The 22,696-nt window shown below is 47.6% G+C and overlaps 1 protein-coding gene across 1 annotated transcript; it reads right to left on the reverse strand.

Annotated features, from left to right (window-relative positions):
- Positions 1 to 104: 104 nt before the first annotated feature.
- Positions 105 to 21,073, reverse strand: RAD54L (RAD54 like). Its single transcript, XM_024194316.2, has 14 exons — positions 21,034 to 21,073; positions 17,212 to 17,281; positions 14,962 to 15,250; positions 13,566 to 13,690; positions 11,951 to 12,101; positions 9,939 to 10,065; positions 8,281 to 8,355; positions 7,562 to 7,692; positions 5,317 to 5,427; positions 4,786 to 4,909; positions 4,291 to 4,369; positions 4,006 to 4,185; positions 2,733 to 2,896; positions 105 to 1,047 (listed from the first exon to the last, which is right to left on the reverse strand). Coding segments are annotated over exons 1-14 (1,830 nt in total). The 5' UTR covers positions 21,036 to 21,073; the 3' UTR covers positions 105 to 845.
- Positions 21,074 to 22,696: the final 1,623 nt, after the last annotated feature.

The following is a 22,696-nucleotide window of genomic DNA, read 5'->3' on the forward strand; positions in this document are numbered from 1 at the left end:
AGAAATTTTGGTACATTAGGGACTATTCTTTTACTGCATTGTCGAAAGATGATCTTGCTAAAAATGATACCAACACAAATTAGAGAGTTGTTTCCGCCGTGATTTTAATAGGGCCTGACTGATGCACTTTCTGAAAATCAGGCCCTTTGGAGGTGTCTCAGATTGGGCCATCCAGAAGCACAAGTCATTTAGACCAAGATTTTCAAAAATGCCTTAAGTTGGATTGCTCTGGAGATGAATGATTATATTTCCCAGAGTTGTCTACTAAAGGTCAACTCTGCCAGCTGATTCCAGATCTCATCAGTGCCCGTGCATTCAGTATCTAGCCTGCAAATTGTGGCTCCGAGAAAAAATCTTGAGTGGGTGGTAGTTGCACATGGAAAACCAGACCTGCAGCCAGGAATTAACCTACACCTGAAGATGGAGCTAGCTTGTTTGTAATGGGACTTAGGTAAATAAAAAGACGATACAAATTGCGAACTGGATCTTGCATGTGCTCTCACAGATGCAGAACTGGTTATGTCCTGATGCTATTACAATAGATCCTAGGTTAGACTGAAGCACATCACTACACAAACCAAACAGCTGTTTCTCCAGTACACATTATAGACACAAGAGTGGCACGGATAATACCTTGTGCTTGCTGCTGTCCCAAGCACAGTTTAACAATTTTCAAGACCTACCAATTTCTTGGTGGAAGAAAACAGAACGTTGTCCTGCTGTTCTGGATCCAGATAACAGCACAGGCTGCATTGTTATCAGACCCCTGCTTTGAAAGTGATTGAAGTGGGCTTGACTGACTTCCATAGGAGCCTTCCCTCATCCCCACCATCAGAGGCACATTGTCAGGGAATCCCTCGCTGCTCCTCATGGGAATGGTGATGGAACGTGAAGGTGACAGCAGCATCCCACGTGGCCTTCAGCACAGAGTCCTGAAGCCCACGCTTGTCAGCACAGTGGTTCCACTGAGAGAGGTCAGAGGTGCAGTCAGAACCTTCAGGAGGCGGCTTTACCTGGTGGCCATTCACACAGCGGCGACACTTAATCCTATAACACAAAGATGTTCTACAGGTGAGGACCAGGGCACGTTCTACACCTGCTGGGCTAGGTACAGAATCCTGGCGTTTCAGATTTGGGCGAAAGGGTGTACAATTAATGGAGATTGCATAAACAAAGAATGCACTTCATCAACATTGGGGTTAGCCTGCTCCCATTTGTCTTTAACAATTGGTGCAACAAAAAGCCCATGCAAAATCAAGTGTCTAATCTGCGTGCACGCGTACTAGAACAGCGTGTGCAAATAACCGGAGACATGTAACTGGTCATTTAGAATTTTTGGTTACCATGATTCCATTTGGAAAATCTGGGTTTTTATTTCCAAAGCACCCTAGGCTCCCCACGTGAACGTTTATACATACAATGAAAGCGTTATAACAAAATCCATCCAAATTCAAAGTCGGGCAAATCGTGGGAAAAGAGGTGAACTACATGGAGCCAGCAGTGGCTCCAAAGGGAGTTGAGAAAGTGCTTCATTTAGAAGGTGAACAATATTCTCTTTAGTTTACTCAGAGCAGTAAGACCTCAAACCTAATCACCCGTAAAATCCTAGTTCAGAAACAGAGCATGTGTGTAGACTTGAATTACAAGTCAGTTTAGAAAATCCTCCTTTTCCATTCCAGGACCTAAATACTTTGGTAATTCCCTTGCATCACCTAAGGACATCACTATCTCTCTCAGCCCAGCACAGCTGTTTTAAGTGGTTATGGTGCAGTGGGTTTTAAATAAGGAATCCTGAACTCAGGACTCGGCAGGACACAGGAAGGATCTAATTTTCATACATTTACATGAGGTTAATTGTCAGTTTGCATATAAAGCATCACTACCTATGGCAATGAACATCTACCGGCCTCCCAAGGGAAGTGGTGGAGGCCCCACTGTGCATTTAAAACCAGACAAATCATTCGTTAAATGCACAGTGGGGAACAATCTTGCAGTGCTGGGGGGGGGAGGGGGTAGGAGCAGATGATCCAATAGGGATTGTCCATCGCTGGACTTTCTGTGCTTGAAAAGCTTTGGGAAATTAAAAATAACTTTCCCTTCCCCGCAATATCTTACAGCCTCTCGCCCTCCCGAGGATGGAGGTGGATGCATCAGCAGGGGTGGTTTGAGTACTTGTCTGATAATAGAAACTTCCATAATAAAATGAGAGGGTGAGTAGGAAGTGTCAGTTTCCTTATGAATAATGGAGTGTTGGAAATAGAAGTCCATCCTAGACATTCACCTCTTCTATCTCCCCATCAACAGAGAGGAAGATAGTCACGTGCTTAGGGCACTAGCCTAGGATGTGAGTGTCCCAGGTTTAATTCCCTGCTCTGACACAGATTTCCCATGGGACCTTCAGTTAGTCACTTAGCTTCTTTGTGCCTCAGTTTCCCCTCTGTACAATGAAGATAATAGCCCTGCCCTGCCTCACAGGGGTGTTGTGAGGATAAATCCATTAAAAATCATGAAGTGCTTTGAAATCTACTAATGAGACACTCTGTGTAATATAATTATCTTCCTGCTGCACCAGCAACTTCTGAATCAGCAGATCAATAACTTCACAAAGTGGTTCTCAGCAAACCAGAGCACGTGTGTCTCCACCTACAGCCTCTGTGTCAATCACGAAGTCAGCCACTGTTTATGCCATGGTCACTGGCTACCCTAACCCATCACTGGGTTTATAAACATACTTGTCATGGGTATCGCTGGCTGTGGTCTCATTCAATGTGAACAGCTCCTTCAGCTCCCCTAGCGAGAAGTGCCTCTCCACATCCTGCTCCTCATCCACCACGCAGCTGCTGAGTGCCTTCTTGTGGGTCTGACGTTGGAAAATCTTCTCCTCAATTGTCCCTGTCTATGAGAGAGAACGGCCAATGGGATTAAGCGCAGCATGGAGAAGGCTAAAGCTGGGGATCTGGCCAGGATGCTGGGATTAAGCCTTTATCTGTATAAAAAGTACCATGAGGTCTTTACTGGCCATAAGTGCTCAGAGCCTCAATTCCACCTTCTTCCCGAAGGTAACTCCTCCAGCTGCCCAGAGCCACCTTGCTAGGGGCACAGGTTCAGTACAGAATCCAAGGAACGCATCATCACCACTACTTCATGCAGTGCCCTCAGTGCTCCAAGCACTGACCCAGCCCAATCCCGTTTATTTTGCAACATGTGACATGCTCACATCATGAGCTGAGGCAGCCGCAGGCTGTAGTAAAGAGGCGACATGCAGGAAAACCAGGGTACACAACTGCTACACCATGACAACAGTGTTTGAATTCCTGCTAGAGATTCCCCTTCAGGGAACTTTCCCCGACAGCGGCATGGCCCCAAGGCCCCTGCTGGGGGAACGCAGTGGCTGAGAAGGGGAACGCTGCGTCACAGGGGCAGCCGACGGAGGAGAGGGAGTGGTTAAAGCTCTGAATATGGACTCGCAGATTCTGTCATCAGCCCAGTTAGTATGGCAGTCCTGAGCCTCGTGGGCTGCGGCGTCAGAGCTGCACAGATACCCCTGACGACAGGCACATAGGAATTCCAACACCCTTTCAACGGGAGGGAGGGGGGCTCGCTCATAACCACCAATGGGAGCACATCTACAGGAGCAGCTGTAGGGTTCTGCAATAATGACGGGAACATGGTGCCCTGCCAACAGCCACGTCTCTACCTTGCCACAAAAGATTAATGTCCTATTTATAAAGCTTCAGTCACTTCTATTTCCCCATAAGCCAGCCACCATTAAAGAGCCAGGGCCCAAAAGCAATCCCATTGAAATCAGTGGCTACGCTCTCATTGGCTGCACTGGCAGACCATTTGAAGCCTGATGTCATCGAGTGCAATCCACGCCACTAAAGGGTTCTAAGCCACAGCGTCTCTTTCCAGTTGCAAGGTCAATTATTCTGCAGTATAATCAACTGCAGACTGGGCTATCCCCCACGTCCCGACACGGTTAAAAGGAGGTAACTCCGGACTCACTGAGAGCAACCTGTAGATGTAGCAAGTCTTCTTCTGGCCGTCTCGCCACACGCGAGCCATGGCTTGTTCGTCATTGGCCGGATTCCAATCCGGGTCGAACATGATGAGTCTGTTTGCCCCGATCAAGTTCAAGCCGCAGCCACCTGCTTTGCTGCTCAACATGAAGACAAACTCAGGGCTCTGTGGGGCAAGACATACTTAGATTAAATCCCTGCCAGCTGTCACATGATCACACCTGCTAAGCCTGGCAGGACCAATGATGTGGGTCTGGGAAGCTCTACTTACCGAGAGGCTGTTAAACCGCTCTACGATCTTTGCTCTCTTTTTAATGGACATGGTGCCATCCAGTCGGACATATAAATACCTGGCACAAGACAACACAATGGTTAATGGGATCAGATCATCATAGCCTTTTAATAGCCCTGGTTTTACAATGATAAAACCCAAGATGAACAGAAACAGTTCTGCAAATGGCCTTGTGTTTGAGTGCCAGGCTGTAGGCTCCTATAGAAACGGACAGAGCTGTTCTGCTGACTCACCCTGGAAGCCAGACCAGATGGGTCACATTAGTTCCATTTCCAGGGCCTCCCTTTGAGGCTAGAATTCAGAACAGGAGGTCCTGCAGGGAGAAACCTCAAAAACAGCCACCTCAGGCTAAGGTTTATATTGCAAGTATAAAGAACAAGGAGTCTGGTGGTACCTTAAAGACTAACAGATTTATTTGGGCATAAGCTTTCATGGGTAAAAAAACTCACTTATCAGTTAAGACCAACGACAAACCTCCTAGTCCTGCAGAGCTTCTCAAAGAGGTCCAGTGTTTGGGTGTAATTGGAGACCAGGACTACCTTGTCGTTGCTAGTGCTTCTAGTCACAGCCAGGATGTAGTCCAACACCAGCATCTTTCCTGGAAGGAAGAAAAGTTAACATGTTAAAAACATCCCATTGCCAATATGTAGGGAGGCAGCATAGTCCAGTGGACAGGGCATTGGACTATGAGTTAGGAGACCTGGGCTTTATTCCTAGCTCTGCCTGTGTGTGACCTACTTAATCACTCTGTGCCTCAGTTTCCCTATCTGAATAATGGGGATAATATTTACCCACCTCTGTAAAATGCTTTGAGATCTACAGATGACGTGAGTATTAACAGGGTTGGAGAGGACACATGCAGAGATGTACACGAGATCAGCCTCTTCCTAAGAGGTGACCCCAAAGTATCCCTGGTCATTGCATAAGATTCCACATGCTCCCTGTCGCAGGGGGCCACCCTCTCTCAAGCAATCGATTCACACAGCAGAGTTACAGTGCGGTTACCTGACAGCTGGGGCTCCAGGGACTTGGGACTGTAGCCAGCAGGGAACAATTCCAGTGCTCCTGCAAACCCTTCCTCCTCCTCCACACACTTCTCGTAGATCAGGGCAGGGTCTGAAGAACAAACAAAACCTGGAAACCACTGTGGCTTTGTGAAGTTTGCAGGGCTCCCCCCTGAGGAGGGAAGCAGGACTGCGATGGCACCAGGACGACTGCGTCCTCGTCATCGTACTGACTGTATAATTACATATAAATGCAGCGTAAGAGTCACCCACCCTGGCCTGTCTGGCTGGCTCCCAGATCTGCTGCTGCTGCAACTTCCTCCTTCCCCAATCTTACCTCATATCCTACTGCCAGGATCACTCCTTCAAACACCCAGCAGCCAGGGCGTTGCATGCTGACCGTGCTCCCCAGGCTGGGGGAGTGACAATAACCCCAAGGCACAAGGAAGGAGAGTCTGGCATTGCTAAATGACCACCTCTCAGGTCAGCTGGGGAGCAGTACCGATGGGCTCTGTAAGGAGCACACCCATTCCAATCTGGCCAGAAGGATGGAGGTGACAGCTGGGGGACATCAGGGGAAAACCCAAGAGCTCTAATAGAATCACGTATCACGTGCTGGGAAAAATAACCAGCTTAAAGCATTGTCTGGGGGTGGGCCTCATGGAGACCCACAGCAGGTAGCTCCATTTACAAAGGACTTTCTGTTGCACCTAGCAGCAGTAGTAATGCATGGTTCTCTTGCCAGACCCTTGTATTACACTAACTGGTCACCATTGGTAAAATAACTATACGGCACCGATATTGCTTGGGTCACAGAATTTGGAGATGTCTCATATGGAGTCCATTACCCTTGAAGGCCAGAAGAGTCTCCAGATGCAGGAAGTACAAGATACTGATCGAATACTACAACGGCTCTTAGCCAAGAGACTGCAGAGCAGCAGTACACTGGTCTCCGTGCATTACGTCTTTCTCTAGAAGTCCAATCCAGTTATGGGAACAAAAATCACCTGCATGTCTCGGAGCAGCTTGCTGTCTCCATAAAAGCAAGCTGACAACCTCCTGGGTCTTCCCCACCCCAGGGAAAGGGTCAAGTGTGTGAAAGGGCAGCACCAGGGAAGGAAGAAGCTGCCTCCAGAGGGCGCCACAGAAGAGCATGGCAATGGTGATCGGGGCTCTAACCTTGCATCCACTGGAGTTTGAGCACGGATTTCAATGGAAGCAGGACTGGGCTCTAAATCACCCTGGTTGGCTTCCCCTCTTCCTCTGCATCAAGTTCAAGTTCCTCATCCTCACTTCAATGGCATCACAACTCTTCCCTGTCTACAGTTGTGTTCTTGTCTCGCCCAGCACCCCCTCTCACCTCTGCTCCACCTAGCTGGCTCTGGCTTCCTTCTCCCACCTGTAGTTTTGCTCCTCTCCGGTATGCCACCCCTTCTGCTGAGAACTATCTCCCATTCGCTAGCCATCAAATCCTCTCCTTCCTGTCCCAACTCAGCACCTACTTCTGCAGGATCTCCTCCGACAGTGTCTGAGTACCTGGGGCTGATGTGCCTGCTGCGTAGGGCTGGGCGGGAAACGGTTTTTCTGTCCTGCAAATATTCTTGAGAGTTTAAAAATTCTTCCCACCCAAAAGGGGGAAGAAAAATCAAAATCTCAAAATTCTTTTGAGAACCAAAGAAGGTTTTGGTTCAACTCCATCAAAATGTTTCCTTTCGATTTTGACCTTTTCTAGTAACCTTTTTTTCATTAATCAAAGTTTCAAAAGAAAAAATCGTTTTGAACCAGAAAAACAGAATATTTGGTTTAGACAATTTCAAAAAAATTTTCCCCAAAACATTCCGGGTCAGGAGAGTCATCAGAACCGACCCTGCTTCACAAACAGTTTCTGTTTCAACGAATTGGCATTTTTCAACGACAAAATGTTTAGTCAAAAAATTCCCCACCACCTTACTGCTGGCTGTATTTGAGCGAAGTGATGTTGCCCTGTAGTGGCTGGACCTTAGCACGCCTAGCCACAGGAAATCTCCTTTGGGTCAAGTGACAGAGGCCTGTGTGAGTCAGGAGGCTCCAGCGTCTAGTTCCAGCTCTCCAGATGTTGGGGTGATTTATACAGTGAGTGTATCACATAGAGTCATTACATTACACGCTCTTTGGAGCAGAGCGCTGGGCTTAAGTGTTTCGTGAAGCTCTGCATCCAATGCTCTGTAGATAATGCAGTAATAGCATTAAACCAACCCCTCACTCACGGTTACAGAGCTTCTTCAGGGACGTGATGGAGGAGAGAGACGACACGCTGATCTTCCCCTCCTTCAGCTCTTCGGCTGGCTTCGCTTGCTTCAGGAAGTGTTTGTACAGCTCAGTCTGCAAAGGTGTCAGCCTGCAACAGAACAAGGGGCTTAGCACAGTGCAGCAGCGTTATACAGCTGGGGGCAGATCCGCCAGCTGATCTCAATCTTCCTCCTCCATCTCTGCTATAGTTTTTTTGGGCCACAGAAACACACCCTTAACTGGGAAAAGCCTTAGTCCTACACAGATTCCATCATGAGACACCACTAAAATCCAAGCCGCTAAAGTCAAGACTATTTTTTGTGAGTTTAGCCCAGGGGTAGGCAACCTATGGCACGCATGCCGAAGGCGGAACGCGAGCTGATTTTCAGTGGCACTCACACTGCCCGGGTCCTGGCCACCGGTCCGGGGGTCTCTGCATTTTAATTTAATTTTAAATGAAGCTTCTTAAACATTTTGAAACCTTATTTACTTTACATACAACAATAGTTTAGTTCTATATTATAGACTTATAAAAAGAGACCTTCTAAAAAGGTTAAAATGTATGACTGGCACGCGAAACCTTAGAGTGAATAAATGAAGACTCGGCACACCACTTCTGAAAGGTTGCCGACCCCTGAGTTAGCCTTTACTTTTGTTCTCTCTTTTCTGTCCTTGACTTGGGCAGACTGTCCCGTACCTGCAGCAAACCACCTGCTCGATTTTCACAGGTAGGTATTTGGACAGGATATCTGAAGTTCTCCTGATCAAACATCTGCAATGAAGGAAACAGGGATTAGAAACACAGATGACATGAAAATCAAAAAGCCAGTGGTGAACTGCAATATTGTCCCTGACTAATATGACTGTACAAGTCCCTTAGAATCTAGGCCCGAAGTGCCTGAGAAAATGCCTCACCCCTATGTTGGCAGGTGTGATCAGCCAGGATGGGTGTATTCTTGGTTCCTACATGCAGGCATGGGACAGGTGTTTCTAGGCTGAGGGTTCTCTGCTGTGAAAGTGCTACACAGTGTATTTCTACCAGTCTCTCTCATGTGCTGCCTTGACTATAGGCACCACTGATTTCAATTGACCAACCTTTGACCTTCTCTGTGTGCCTTGCTTTTGTATGATTCCAGGATGAGCGAGTTAGTGAAACCTGGGTGTGCGCACTGAATGGGGGATAGTTGGGAACTCCCCAAGCAGGAGAGACTGAACAGAGGCCAGAGCAGCAGCTTCAAATCCGCTTCTCCATGAACAAAAGCAGCGGCCCAGCAGGATCAGAAGGAGTACGTTCTACCCCTCCCGGCCACATGTTTCACTGAGCCTTTTTACTGCCAGGCTGTGTCAAGGTCATGGCCAATTTTGCAGAGCGGCCGTACGGTGTGAAATTAAATTTACCGTGAATATAAACTGCTCTATGGCATTTGCAGTGGTTGCAAAAGCTTATATAGAACCAAGACTCCAGCAACATTGTGAATGCAAAGGAGACTCTAGTGAGGACTCTTCTGCTGTCAGTCAGTTACCTGTCAAAGATTTCGTTAGCGTGGTTACTTACGATTTGTAATCAGAAAAGTAACTGTGTAAAAAAATGAAACCATCTTACAGTGTGACCTAGTGGACAGAACACTGACTGGGACTTAGGAGTCCTGAGTTCTAGTCCTAGCTCTGCTACTGGCCTGCTGGGTGACCGGGGGCAAGTCATTTTCCTTCTCCGTGCCTCAGTTTCCCCATCAGTAAAATGGGGATAATGATACTGACCTCCTTTGTAAAACGCGTTGAGATCAGCTGACGAAACATGCTAGATAAGAGCTAAGTATTAATAATACTCAACAGATTTGCTCCTAGTGCCACAACTTCTTAGCTAACTGGCACGAATATGGTTTATTCTTGTTATCCCCACAGAGCCAACACAGCTATGGGAGAGTGAGCTGGGTTCTATTCTGCCTTATGTATCATCATGAAAGTTGACAGCTGTCTTCGTTGTCGAATCTTTATCATAAAGGTTGACGCAAGAAGCAGAAGGAAAACAGTGGGATGCTAAGGCACCAGATGGAGTTTGAAACATGGGACAACTAGAAAAATCTTCATTTGACTTGTAATCTGAATACATGTGATGAACTGGGGATTAGTGGGAGCCGTGAGTGTCATTCTGACAGTCCCTTTGCAGAGTATAACTGCACATTAAGTATATTCCTTATGTCTTAGTGTTAACAGGGCTTTATTGACTCATCAGCTAGTCAATGTGCAAAACTCACAACAGAACTTGTTCCGACACCGGACTGTAGTCTTCAAAAATGGCTGTATGTGGGAGGGGGTTTATGCTTAGCTTTCCGGGGAGAGGATGTTAGAACTCACCTGTTCACAATGCTGATCAGCTCTTTGAGTCGCTCCTCCCCTTTATGCCTCTCCACTTCACATGCATCTGCATCCCTGCCTTTTAGGATTGGGATTTCAAAATGCTTTTTAAACTCCTGCGCTGTCCCTGTCCAAAACAGAGGAGAAAGGACAAATGTTACAACAGCATCTCATCTGCAGGCATGTGGGCCTTTGATAGAAAAATGGATTTACCCTCCACCCCTGGCACTGCCACAGGGTATGGGCCCTGGATGGAAACACTTAAATCCTAGCTTGTCGCATCAGAAACGATTCAGGCAATGCAGGTGAATGTGAGCAACAGAATAACACTTAACGTTTATACAGCATTTCCATCCCCAAAGGACTTTACAAGTATAATTAACCCTAACCCCCAGAAGCTGTTAGCTTCCCAATCTATAATATGGTGCTGAGGCACAAATTGGTTCCATGAGTTGCCGAACACAAGGGACAATCGATCACGTTGCCTCCCTGTACTAAGTCCCCAAGCCAAATCAAAACTCAGGGAGAAAAAGAGGAGGAAATAAAAACATCTTCTATCCCCATCCCATCCTCCCGCTGATGAAATTCTGGGGGCAGAATCAGACACAGCCCACATATTGCTCTTGGACTGGGGAGAGAGTTCTGTGTGCGAGGAAGGGCTAGATTTAATGCCACGCCATTACGGTTCACCACAAAAAGACCAGGGCCTTCAGAGGAGCAACAAAACATAAAAGACTGATTTTTGGATTGGTGTATTTATTCTTGCCCCTGAACAGAACGTGGCCTTTCTGGGACAAGCCTTCGCCCTCCCCGCCAGACAGCATCAGAGCCAATCTGAACCTGTTGATTCAGCGGAGAACATAAAGCACCAACAGATTAGTTATGTGCTTTGCTCTTCAAATAAACCAGACCATGGACTAAGGGCAATGGACACAAGATGGAGCCCAGAGACGGAACATTTTAATCTGCAGAAGCAGCCATAAGAAGCATTAGATCAGCCAGCAAGGAGGAAATAGAAACAAATCAAACCATGCCTCTATTCAAACGCATTTCTCCTTTCCCCTGTAAATGGGGTGACGAGGTGATTCACAAGCTTCCTCATCTTTGGAGGAAACAGTCCCAAATCAAAACCCTGGATGTGACCATCACTGGATGAAGAAATCAAGAGGAAGGGTGGTCTTGTGGTTAAGGCAGTAGGCTGGGATTCCAGATCAGTGTTCAGTTCCCAGCTTGGACACACAATCCCCGTGTGACCCAGGGGCAAGTCCCTTCATCTCTCTGTGCCTCAGTTCCCCGTCTGTGAAATGGGCATAATTAATCCTTCCTTTGTCTGCCTACTCTATTTAGCTTGTAAGTTCTTTGGGGGCAAGGACTGTTTCTTACTATGAATGTGTACAGCACCTAGCACACTGGGGCCCAATCTGGTTGGTGACTAGACACTACTGGAATACACATACTATAAAAGAGGATAATGCTCAGATTCGCATTTGAACTTTGCAGTTCAGGCCCATCACGAAGACCGGTGCTGCTGACTTCTCCAGCACTGGTGGCTGGGGGAGGTCCCTGCCAGCTAGGCCACCTGCCTCTTGATTCACAGTTTAATCATGAGAAAAGAAGACTGAGGGGGGTCTTGATAACAGTCTTCAAACATGTTAAGAACTGTTATAATGAGGACGATGATGATCACTTGTTCTCCATGTCCACTGAAGGCAGGACAAGAAGCAATGGGCTTAATTTGCAGCAAGGGAGATTTAGGTGAGATATTAGGAAAAACGTTCTAACCTGAAGGGTAATTAAGCTCTGGAACAGGCTTCCAAGGAAAGCTGTGGAATCTCCCTCTTCGAAGGTTTTTAAGAGCAGGTTGGATAAACACCTGCCAAGGATGGTCTAGGTTTACTTGGTCCTACCTCAGCGCAGAGGCCTGGACTTGGTGATCTCTCCAGGTCCCTTCAAGCCCTACATTTTTATGGTTCTAGACGCTGCCCAGGGGTTAACAACTTCACGCTCCTTACCTAGGATGCCCGAGTTAACGAAGTGCACCAAGCTGAAGTATTCGAGCAGGTCATTCTGAATGGGGGTCCCTGAGATGAGAACTCGCCGTGGGGTGTTTAAGCCGTCCAGAGCCTGGTATGTTTGGTTTTCCGAGTTCTTCAGCCTATGGCCCTAAAAAGAAAAAAAAGCAAACAGGAAATCCCATGGCACTTGATGAGAGGAAGCAGGTCTGAGAGATCTCTGTCAACACTGATTTATTTGAACCGTAAGGACACGACTGTCTTGGTTCTGGGTATATACGGGACCTGGCACTGTGAGGCCCTGCTCTATGACTAGTGCTGCTCCTAGGTGCTCCCCTAATAATTATTATTATATGGCCCAAATTAAGAAAACGTTTTGTTTCTTAAAATGGGGACAATATCCCCTAGCTCCCAGTGATAGCCGGGCTGGGTCATATATCGCTATTTGTAAATTGCTGCAAGATCCTTGGATGAAAGTTGCTACTCATGGGCAAAACATTAAGGTGCCCAGATACCACGGGGAGGGGCCCAGTATAAATACATAGAGAGAAAAGAATGTGCTCCATTTTCAGGATCGTCTCAGTCGGCATTATAGCGGATACAGAATCAAGCCACTGAGTGTCACTAGCACTCAATGAAACTCCTCTAGGGGAGGCAGAGGGAGTATTACGTGCATGGGCAGAGTGCTATACAGCTCTTCATTGGTCTGGGGCTGGGCACGGGCTTGCTTTGCTTGCTTTCCCTTTAGGGAAACGAAGCTCTAGCACAAACGTGAACCTGGATACCGATACGCAGCATCGGAGAACAAAAAGGGGAAAAGGTCTGAACGGAACTACATTTTACTCATGTGAAGGCAGCTCCCGAAAATCCAGCCCTAGCAAAGTAGAATCCAGCGCCGGGAGAGTACGAACTCGTTAGCCTAAGCAAGGATCACCCACCTTGCCCGTTCACACATTCTCCCCCTGTATCGCCAGCCCACCCCCAGCAGTGCCAGGAGACCACTCAGGGGCTCCCCTTCAGGCACGCATTCGCACTTACAGCTCCACAGATCAGGCTCCTCCTGCTAGCCCAGCGCTCAGGAAAGTGATCCTTTCTCACGCACAAGAGTCCAATGCTCCTGTAGGTCCTGATCCAACTTCCATGGATGTCAATGGACACTGGAGCAGGCCCTTTGTTCCCTAAACTGTACTGTGTTGTCCTCAGCATAGTCGACACTTGACCTTCTACTGTTGAGGGGACACAGATCCAGCCTGACAACACACGCCATGTATACAACATAGGGGAGGCAGCGTGATCTAGTGGTCAGAGCAAAGGATTGGGGGTCATGAGACCTGACTTGCAGCATGAGCCCAGGCAAGTCATTTAGCCAATCTGTAACTCAGCTTCCCTATCTGTGAAGTGAGGGCAGTGCTACTGACCGCCATTCGTACAGCACCCGGGGAGCTCTGGCTGAAAGGGGCTGGATATTATCACACATTCCATTTGTGGGCTAGCCACCAAGAGCACTTCCAACACAGGGATGCAAATGCTGCCAGGCCTTTCTGATTATTTCTCCATATGAAAGCAGAAAAAACTCAGCACGGGACTAGGGAAACACCAGCTGCCTTCTCTGTACCTCGTCACATATGACCAGCCCGACGCTCCCCTTCTGGAGAACTTCGGCGTGAAGGCGGAACGTCTCGTAGGAGATGATCAGGATGGGGGAAGGCACTCGCAAGCCACGCTGGTTCATAAAGCCGGCTACGGGAAGGAAGAGGAAGACGTGAGCGGCACAGAGAATGGAAAAATATTTGACAGCCAGGCAGAAGATAGCAACTGAGCCTGATTCCTCGCCCTCTGAAGTCCAGGGGAGTCTTTCCATTTATTCCAACTGCTTTTGAGCAGGCCTTAAACCAGGGGCAGGCAAACTTTTTGGCCTGAGGGCCACATCTTGGTATGAAAATTGTATGGCGGGCCATGAATGCTCACGAAATTTGGGTTGGGGTGCAGGAGTCGGTGAGGGCTCTGGCTGGGGTGCGGGCTCTGGGGTGGGGCCAGAAATGAGGAGTTCAGGATGTGGGAGGGGGGTCCAGGCTGGAGACAGAGGGTTGGGGCATATGGGAGGGGGTCGGGGTGCAGGCTCTGAGCGGCGCTTACCTCAAGCAGCTCCTGGACGCAGCGGCATGTCCCCCCTCCGGCTCCTATGTGGAGGTGTGGCCAGGCGGCTCTGCGCGCTGCCCCGTACAAAGGCGCTGCCCCGTACACAGGCACCGCCCCTGCAGCTGCCATTAGCCGCAGTTCCTGGCCAATGGGAGCAGCGGGGGTGGTGCTTGGGGTGGGGGCAGCATGCGGAGCCCCATGGCTGCCCCTAAGCGTAGGATCCTGCGGGGGGACATGCTGCTGGGAGCCTCGGCTTACGCACGCGGAGCGGCCTCCAACCCCGCTGCCTGGCTGGAGCATGGGAGCAGGGCAAGCCCCAAACCCCGCTCCCCAGCAGGAGCTCGAGGACCAGTTTAAACCGGCTGTAGCTTGCCCACCCCTGCCCTAAACAAACCCATCTGAGACACTTCCGCTTTAGCATTCTGAGACACTTCTCTCCATTGGCTCCCTTCCCTGCTGGCCTTCTGCTTCCTCCCCTCACATCTTCCTCCTTTTCCACTAACCTCCCCGTCCCGTCCCTTTACCTCCCACTCAACGCCCTTTGGTCTCTCCCTCAGCCTCCCATCCCCTGCCCTTTCCAGCGCTGGCTGCTCTCCAGCAGAGGAAGGCTCAGAAACCGCCCTAACCAAACACACCCATGTGAATCCCATTGGGGGTTCACACCAGGAGATCATCCATTGAATGAACACAGAGGTGTAGGGGCCTGAGCCAAAGACCACTGAAGTCAATGAAAAGACCCCCAGTGAATTCAGTGGGCTTTGGCTCCGGCCCATGATCTTTACATCAGCTGTTGAAGTGTCTTTTCCTTCTGCTAGAAGACACCCTCCAGACCGAGGGGCAGACAAGCCACCTGCGTACAGTTGCCTCCACACCTAGTTTACGGTCTATCTCGTCTTTGGAGCCTCCATCGATGGCCAGCGGCTGAATCCTTCCTCCGAGCCATTTGCCGACTTCATTGTACCAGTTTTTAACCAGGCTGGAAGGAGAGACCACCATTGCCTTGTCGATTTCAGGCTTGCCGTCGGGGCTCTGACGCAGCAGCGTCCACATCAGAGTGATGCACTGGAGGGTCTTGCCCAGACCCATCTCGTCAGCCATTATGCAGCCGTGGCTCCCAGGGATCCTCCGGCTCGTGACACATTCCCAAAGAAACTTCACCCCCTGCATGAAAAGCGGTGCTTGTTGATTAGAATGGACTTGTGGATGCAGAACGAAAGCCGTGTGCAGTAACACAGTCTCCCTGCATTGTGGGACTGCGGTTATCATACACAGTATCTCAGATTTACACAGCACATCTCAAAGGGACTCGAAGCGCTATACTAACTATAGAGAGGAATCCCCAGAGATGCTGCTGAAATGCAGCTACCTCTGGGGTGGAACAAGCAATACAACTGGTTAACAACGCATAGCGATGCTACACACCAGTTTGAGACAGGAAGTGAAGAAGTGTCCAACTGAAATTACAAGAGAGATATTAAGGCAAGAAGAATCTGATTGCTCAGACTAGCACCTACATACTGCACTGACAGGTAAATGAGGAACACCTAAGATGGCAATGGTATGCAGCTGTAGACAAGCACTGTGCCAGCTTGCACAACTGACCGGTCCAGTATCGACTCAGAAAGGAAAACACAAGCTACTGAGCTGCCTAAACCAACCCCTGCAGGTCTCCCATCTGGGCACAAAGCTAACTTGACCCTGCTTAGCTTGGAAGGTCATAAGAACTCACAGGTTGCACCCAGACAGCCTCTGGTTATAAGTCTACCGCTGACAATGTCCTGTATCCATTATGATCCTCAACAGCTTATTAGGCACCTAGCCTGTTGTGTGGCGGTTTTTTGTTTTATTTTAACACATTAGCCTTGGGTTTTGCTGTTTCTGGTATTTAGGACTGGAGATGTTTTTCACTGAAAGGCATACATGCAGCTACACTGGCTGACCCAGGATCCAAATATATTACTGACAGGTGACATTGAGGAACAGAGATTTCGGAGCAAAGCTTTTCAGATAATTTATGGTTAGAGAGTCAAACAAGTTAACATGCAATGATAAAAGGTCTTGAGATGTGGTTCTATCCTGAACAATGACTGTTGCACTGGGGGGTTTGTAAGCCAAGGTGGGCTCTTCCTGACTAGCACACCACGCTATTAACACAAACCCTACCGAGGTGTGTTGCAGGTGAACACCTCTGTATAAATACTGTATAAATAGGCCCCAAGCCTCAAGGAGCTCTGTGTAGTGCTCTACGCTGAGTTCCTTGCAGGATCTGTCTGTTCCTTAAAGTTCTACTGATGATGCTCAAGCCAGTGCAGAATCCACCTCATTTGGCTCTGCGGGGCTAGACTGAAGTCATGAAAACATCGGTCACTAAAGTGAGCAGATCGGACACCAGGAGCAGATCTGTGGAGCGAGATGGTGTCATTTCTAGACAGTAACTTTTCTGATGTAACAGATAATTTGGGGGACTATTACCATCAGGAAGCAGGTAGAGTCACAGATTTTTAAGGCCAGAAGTATGATCGTCTAGTCTGACCTCCTGCATAACACAGGCCAGAGATTCAACCAAGTGATTCCTGCATCAAGCCCATAACTCGTGGTTGAGCGAGAACGTATCTTGACTTAAAGACAGATAGATACTGTGTAAGTCTACTGTAAACACATATGCATCAGATGTGTGTATAGCAGGCCAGAATGCCAGATAATATTAATTATTACTTGGAAATTACAATCATAAATTGATCTCCTATAGTGATTTTTGGCTAAGGTCTAGCATTGTATCAGTTTAACACCCAACTGACCCTGAACCTCTCTGAGTGTTTCTTACAGGGCCCCACACCACAATATCTCAGCACTTTTATATGGGGAATGGAATGTGCCACAGCAGAGGAACGATCTCTGTGGTGTAATAGGTCTTTGGCATATTTAAGGATGATCTTAAATCCATTCAGCTGCAGTTACCATTACTGTAGTTAGAAACAGATCTTCCTAGTGAAGGTAGCGGTGTGGCTTTGTACATCCTCCCTCCACCCATCTGCCCAGAATTCTCTAAAGTTTAAGCACTTGAGGTGGAGATTAAGGAACTCCTGATGGACAAGTTCAAAGTAGTTTCCCACAAAACTCACTTCTCTCTGATGAGGCCGTAAAATGCGACTGAGAACGGGGTCCACCACCACATGGATTGGCACTTTGTCCCTGCAGGAGGCAAACAAGAAAGGAGACAGAGAAGAATGAATGCACTGATCCAGGCTTTTTTTTTTTTTGCTCGCCACTGTTCTGAGGACTCCTGGTAAGTGGCACGAGGAAGGCAACTGCCAGCAATCCTATCTGCTCTGCAAAAATCAACCACGTTAGGGACTTGGTACATGGTTGCCCTGACAGTTAAATACCACAGTTCCATTTTGCAGTGTAGGTGGAACCATGTTGTAACTGTGTCCCTGAATGCAAAGCTGGAACACAATTCAGATACAGAGCCCGCACCCACCACAATACAGGAATGGGTGGTGACCATGTCACGGGGCAGCCACATTATGACTAGATGCTGTGACTTGAGTACTTTTGTAACATATTTAGTTAGTGCTAACCTGAAATATCATGCAACTCCTAGATGAAGGTTACAGGATATATCTAGCCTAGGTACTTATTACCACAGGATCTGAGCACCTCACAATCTTTAATGTAGTTATCCTCAAAACACTCCTGTGAGACAGGTAATGCTGTTATTCCCATTGTACAGAGGGGGAATAAGTGACTTGTCCAAGGTCACAAATGCAGTCTGTGGCAGAGCAGGGACTTGAATCCAGGTCTCCCCAATGTTAGGCTAGTGCTCTAACCATTGGACCATCCTACCTCTCTGACATACTGTTACTGGAAGTGAAGCAATGGTTAACAAAGATAGCCTCGCCCCTGCAATGGGAGCATCAGTGACCACTATAGGTAAGGTTGCCTGACGGTTCCCATTCTAATGCCCAGTTTTCAGTTCCTCATTTTGGTTGGCTTGTACCTTAATGTTGACATATCCTGACTGAGCACTGAAATGTTCAACTGACAGGGAATAAAGCCCTCTTAGGAATGGACTGAAGTGTACAAAGGGCCTTGGGCTTATCCACGAGTCAACCCTGTGGGTAGAACACCACAAATGATCTAAGATGGATATGCGCCTTCCTTTGGTTGCCATTGCTACAAGCTAGAGACATTCCAGAGCCACAAGGCTCGGAACCAAATTTAACTCCGAAGTTCTGATCCAAATTTGGTTCAGAGCCTTTTGGGAATAGAAGACTAGCCAATGAGGCTGGAGCTACAATACCTGCTTTGTGGGTAACTCACTTGTCTATTTTCAGCTGGTCGTGTGCACTCAGCGGCGGGGGCTCATAAAGAACCAGAGCCCCTTCTTCAAAAGGGTCATGGAGAGCGCTCCTTACCCCTGTCCGTTTGATGCCCAGGGCCCTCAAGCCCAGCGACCCTGAAAACAATCACAGGCAGGACTCAGAGGATTGCCAGTTGCTTCCGCCCAGAAAAAACTGAGCCGTGCAAAATTCAGATACAATCCACTGCCCTGAAGGAGGAGGCTCAACATGCTGTTTACAGGGTGTGCTGCCGGCAGAATACAGATTCAAGAAGAAGCCAACGCTGCATGCACCAGCAGCTTAGATGTGCTCTACGAGCCAGCTGACGGATGGCTCTCTATGGGTGCGTTGAGAGGGAGGGCAGGGAGCCCTGTCCCCCACTGCACTCACACAGAGGCAGCAATAATCTGTGTGCAAAGTGTAGGGGAGCACTGGTGGGGCAGGTACACAGTCACAACCCAACCCCCTCTGCACACTGGGTAACACTGACTGAGCTGGCTATGGGGGTGCTGACTACATTCTCCTGCCAGTCCTGCAGATGCATTACATCTAATACAGGCACTTCCACAGCATTTGAGTGCTGAAGATGTCCCTAGGCTCTCCAAGGCCATAATTTAGCCTTGTATAACGACAAACAGGGCCAAAGGCTGTATGTTCTAGGAGTACAGTAAATATACAACTAGGCATCTCACAAACCACTGGCCCAAATCCTCCTCTCAGATACCAAATCAGAGCTCAGTGGGAGTTGCATGCATTTATCCCAGGGCAGGATGTGACCATTAACAGCTACCTTTACAGCACTACATTTAACAGTGGACTGCCATATCTTGTAATGATATCAAATAATCTACTGTACTGTCACCCTCCTCTGCCGTGCGGTAGCAGATGTTGTGGCCTTGCAGGTGAGCTTCCCGTTAAGAGTAGAAATTAGTGACTTGGAATCTGGGCATTTTCGTAGTGTAATTTATTTATACAGATACACCAGTGATTGAACAGAAGTGGGCATAAACAGCACACGGGGAAACCTCTCCTTCAGAAATCTTTGCCCAAACATCAATGCCTGGTTCCCAGGAAGCAATTCTGCTCCAAGGATTGACTCTAGTTAGGGAGATTAAAATGAAGCATAATCTCCTGCTGCTTGCAACACCTCCGCCAAAAGAGCATTGAGCACAAAACAACAATCCAGCTTCTCTTAAAAGACTGCACATTGCTCACCTGCTAAGAAAAGATGACTATGTGTAACAGTGCCATCTAGTGATTCCCTCCATAAATATATGCTGTGCAGGCATGCACTACACCCTCTACAAATAAGGCTTAATTCCAACATCCTTTCAAACCTGCTTTTTCAGCTGCTCAGCATTGTATCAAATAAATTCCTTTTGGGTTGATAATTACCATTCTTGGTCTCAGTCCAAATGTGGGTTTTTTTATTAAATAATGTTTGAGTGAAACTGGTTGACCTGTTATTGAATCAAGGGGGAAAAAATGGTCCCATTTGTTCCAGTCAGAAATTTGTGCTCCAAATATTTAAGAACAGCTGAAGCTATCATACACAGCTTATTAAAAAGATCACCTTGAGACTTAATGTATCAAGCCAAGTATAAAGAAAACTGGTGCAAGTTTATTGGTTTCACATACATTGTTCCTCCGGTTAGTGATATTGGGGGTATTATTTAGACTGTAAACTCTTTGGGCCAGAAACCTGTCTCACAGTTTTGTTCAGTAACATGGCATACAAGCCTATGGTACTTTGTAAAATATGTAACCGTCGTAATACAGAATCCATGAAATGTAGGATTATCCAAACTAAATACTAATAAGAAATAAGACTGCTTCACTAATGGGGCTATATTTTTCTGTTCAAACTAACAAACACATACAAAAGGAGGAAAATATCACTGTCTGACAAACCAAAATGCCAACTTTTTCATGGGAGGCAGATTTGATACAGATCTGTTAAACCCCCTTCATTTTACCTTGATAATTTGGAATGGGTACTTTGAAGGGTTTTGACAAAATGCTGCGGATAAATGCCTCCTAGGAATGGAGAAAGAAAAATATACATTTTATCAGAGATGGCTACATAACAGACAAAGAAGCCATTTGCTAAGGCCCCAATCCTACAAAGTGCTGAGCACTCCCAATTCCCACTGATGTTTCAATCCCAGATATTTTAAAATCATATTTAATATGTTTTCTCTTTGGACTCTCCAAAACATGAAACTGACTAATACCGATACTGATTAAACATCTTAGCATCATACACTTCTTGCTTAAACACGTTACTACTACTTGATTGCATCCCGGAATATTTCCATAGGTAAGTTGTGTGAACCTCATTATGAATAAAGTACCTGGCCTAGTGGGACCCTGAATTCAGGTGAGGCCTCTAGGTGTTACTTTAACATAAATAACGGTGCAAGCCCTCATTACGTGGAATTCCCATTGACTCAATGCAAGTTTTCATAAATGCAACGTGTACAGATCATGCCCAAGGTGTATTACCTAATAGAAGTGTGTGAGCCCTTCTGATTACAGATGTACAGTGCGCAACTACTCATTGGCATGTGCTGATAATATGCCCTCGAGTGATCCACTTACATGTTTGCTGCTATCAAGGCAGTGAGGTCGATTGGTCAACTGGGCCAAGGGTTTCCGGAAAGGTGACACGTAACATTCCCAGCTCTGGCTCTCACTGCCAGGTTTCCGCTTCTTCGGAGTCTAAGAAAGAAAATCAGGACAGGCTGCGGATGATTCGGAGAGACCAACACAGGATAAATGTATCATCGTCATGCTCTATAAGCATCTAACCACACAGACAATGAAGCCAGCCAGCTGAGTACATTTGAAAACAGAACATCATTACTCACTGCCATCGTAAGGGCACTGCCAAGGTCGATGGGCCCAAAATTTTACCTACTGAGAATTGAAAGTGTTTAAAACACTCCTCTAATTCTGAATATATCTATCAGCCCCTCCCAAACTAGTGCTGTCACGTTGCTAAGCCATGCAGTATTTGGGGGCACCTAGCAGAAATATGGGTCGGCAAAAATGCATTTGTTTTGTTTTCAGTTAGCAAACTTCCTTCATGAAAAAAGTTAGCACCCCATGCTGGCTAGCACACTGATTATAGTGTTTTTAGCATCCCCATTGGCTCCTGATGAGAGTTCTTATTGGGGAAGCGAAAGGGGTGCAAATTTCAACTGAATGTTAGACGCTCAGGAAAGTGACAAGACAAATACATACATACATACATAGAGGGGTCAATGATTTATAATGATCCCATTCAAACCATCTCTCCCTCCAGAGAGGGTATCTTTCTAAACAATATGCTCTGTAGCTCAAATAGAAGTTAAGGGTTTGATGCAGAAATCATGGGGTGAGGTTCTCTGACCTATAGTATACAGGGGGTCAGATTAGATGATCACAATGACCCCTTCTGGCTTTAAAATCTATGAATCTTTATTTCTGGTAATTTAGCCTCCCTCAGCACATCCAGTGGTTCTCCTGGAGGGCGAGGGTTTGTTTCTATCCGAGAAGAGAGACCAACTCTACTGAGATACACATACTTTGACTTTTAAAATATGGTCCACACCCAAACATCCCCAAACTCTAGTGAAGTCTGGGATCTAAACTTTGGACCGGACCCTAGAGACCCACTGAATTCCATGGGACTTCATAACTGCTTTCTTAAAATGATGATCAGGTGCCAATGGCTAAATGCCCAGGGTCAGTGTATTTGGGGTCTCCCTGGTTGTCTAGAGAAACACCTGCCTAAACAACTGGGACTTGTACCTTGGTCTAACAGTGGAGCGCCTTAGGCTCATGAGCGCCCGATTTCCAATGGACGTGAATTCCATAATCCCAGCCCTCCAGAGTGGGAATGCCCTGCCCTGCCCATCACGCATTGGGACCTGTGCTCTGTCGGCCAAAGTGTCGCCGCTGAGCATCCCGAGAGGTGGTGGCTACTGAGAAAACTGGGCCTGCTCATGGGAGAGGGCAGACATGCCGGTCCAATACACTTCTCAGCCCAGCCAAAGGAGGGCGCTACCCTGACAGCCCAGCCCTGGAGCAGGATGGGCAGCAGCACTGGAAACAGATCTCCACCCAGCCAGACGACAGAGGGAAAGGGGGGTCTGGGTGCGGAGCTCACCGCCTCGGGGTGCCAGTCCTCATCATCCTCTGAGCCATCGCCCCCCGGCTTCCTCTTGGCCAGCTGGCTGGGGGCCAGGCTTCTCCTCTGCAGGAAGGAAGGAGAGAGAGA

The sequence above is a fragment of the Terrapene carolina genome, unplaced genomic scaffold (genome assembly GCF_002925995.2).
Source record: "Terrapene carolina triunguis isolate 2854851 unplaced genomic scaffold, T_m_triunguis-2.0 Scaffold110, whole genome shotgun sequence".
NCBI lineage: Eukaryota > Metazoa > Chordata > Testudines > Emydidae > Terrapene > Terrapene triunguis.

What these genes read in the sequence shown, in the direction of transcription:
- RAD54L (XM_024194316.2), bottom strand. An exon ending in TACGGCCTCATCAGAGAGAA is followed by an intron (nt 15,251 to 17,211) that starts GTGAGTTTTGTG and finishes CTTTTCATGCAG; the next exon opens with GGGGTGAAGTTTCTTTGGGA. An exon ending in AGCGGTTTAACAGCCTCTCG is followed by an intron (nt 4,186 to 4,290) that starts GTAAGTAGAGCT and finishes CTTGCCCCACAG; the next exon opens with AGCCCTGAGTTTGTCTTCAT.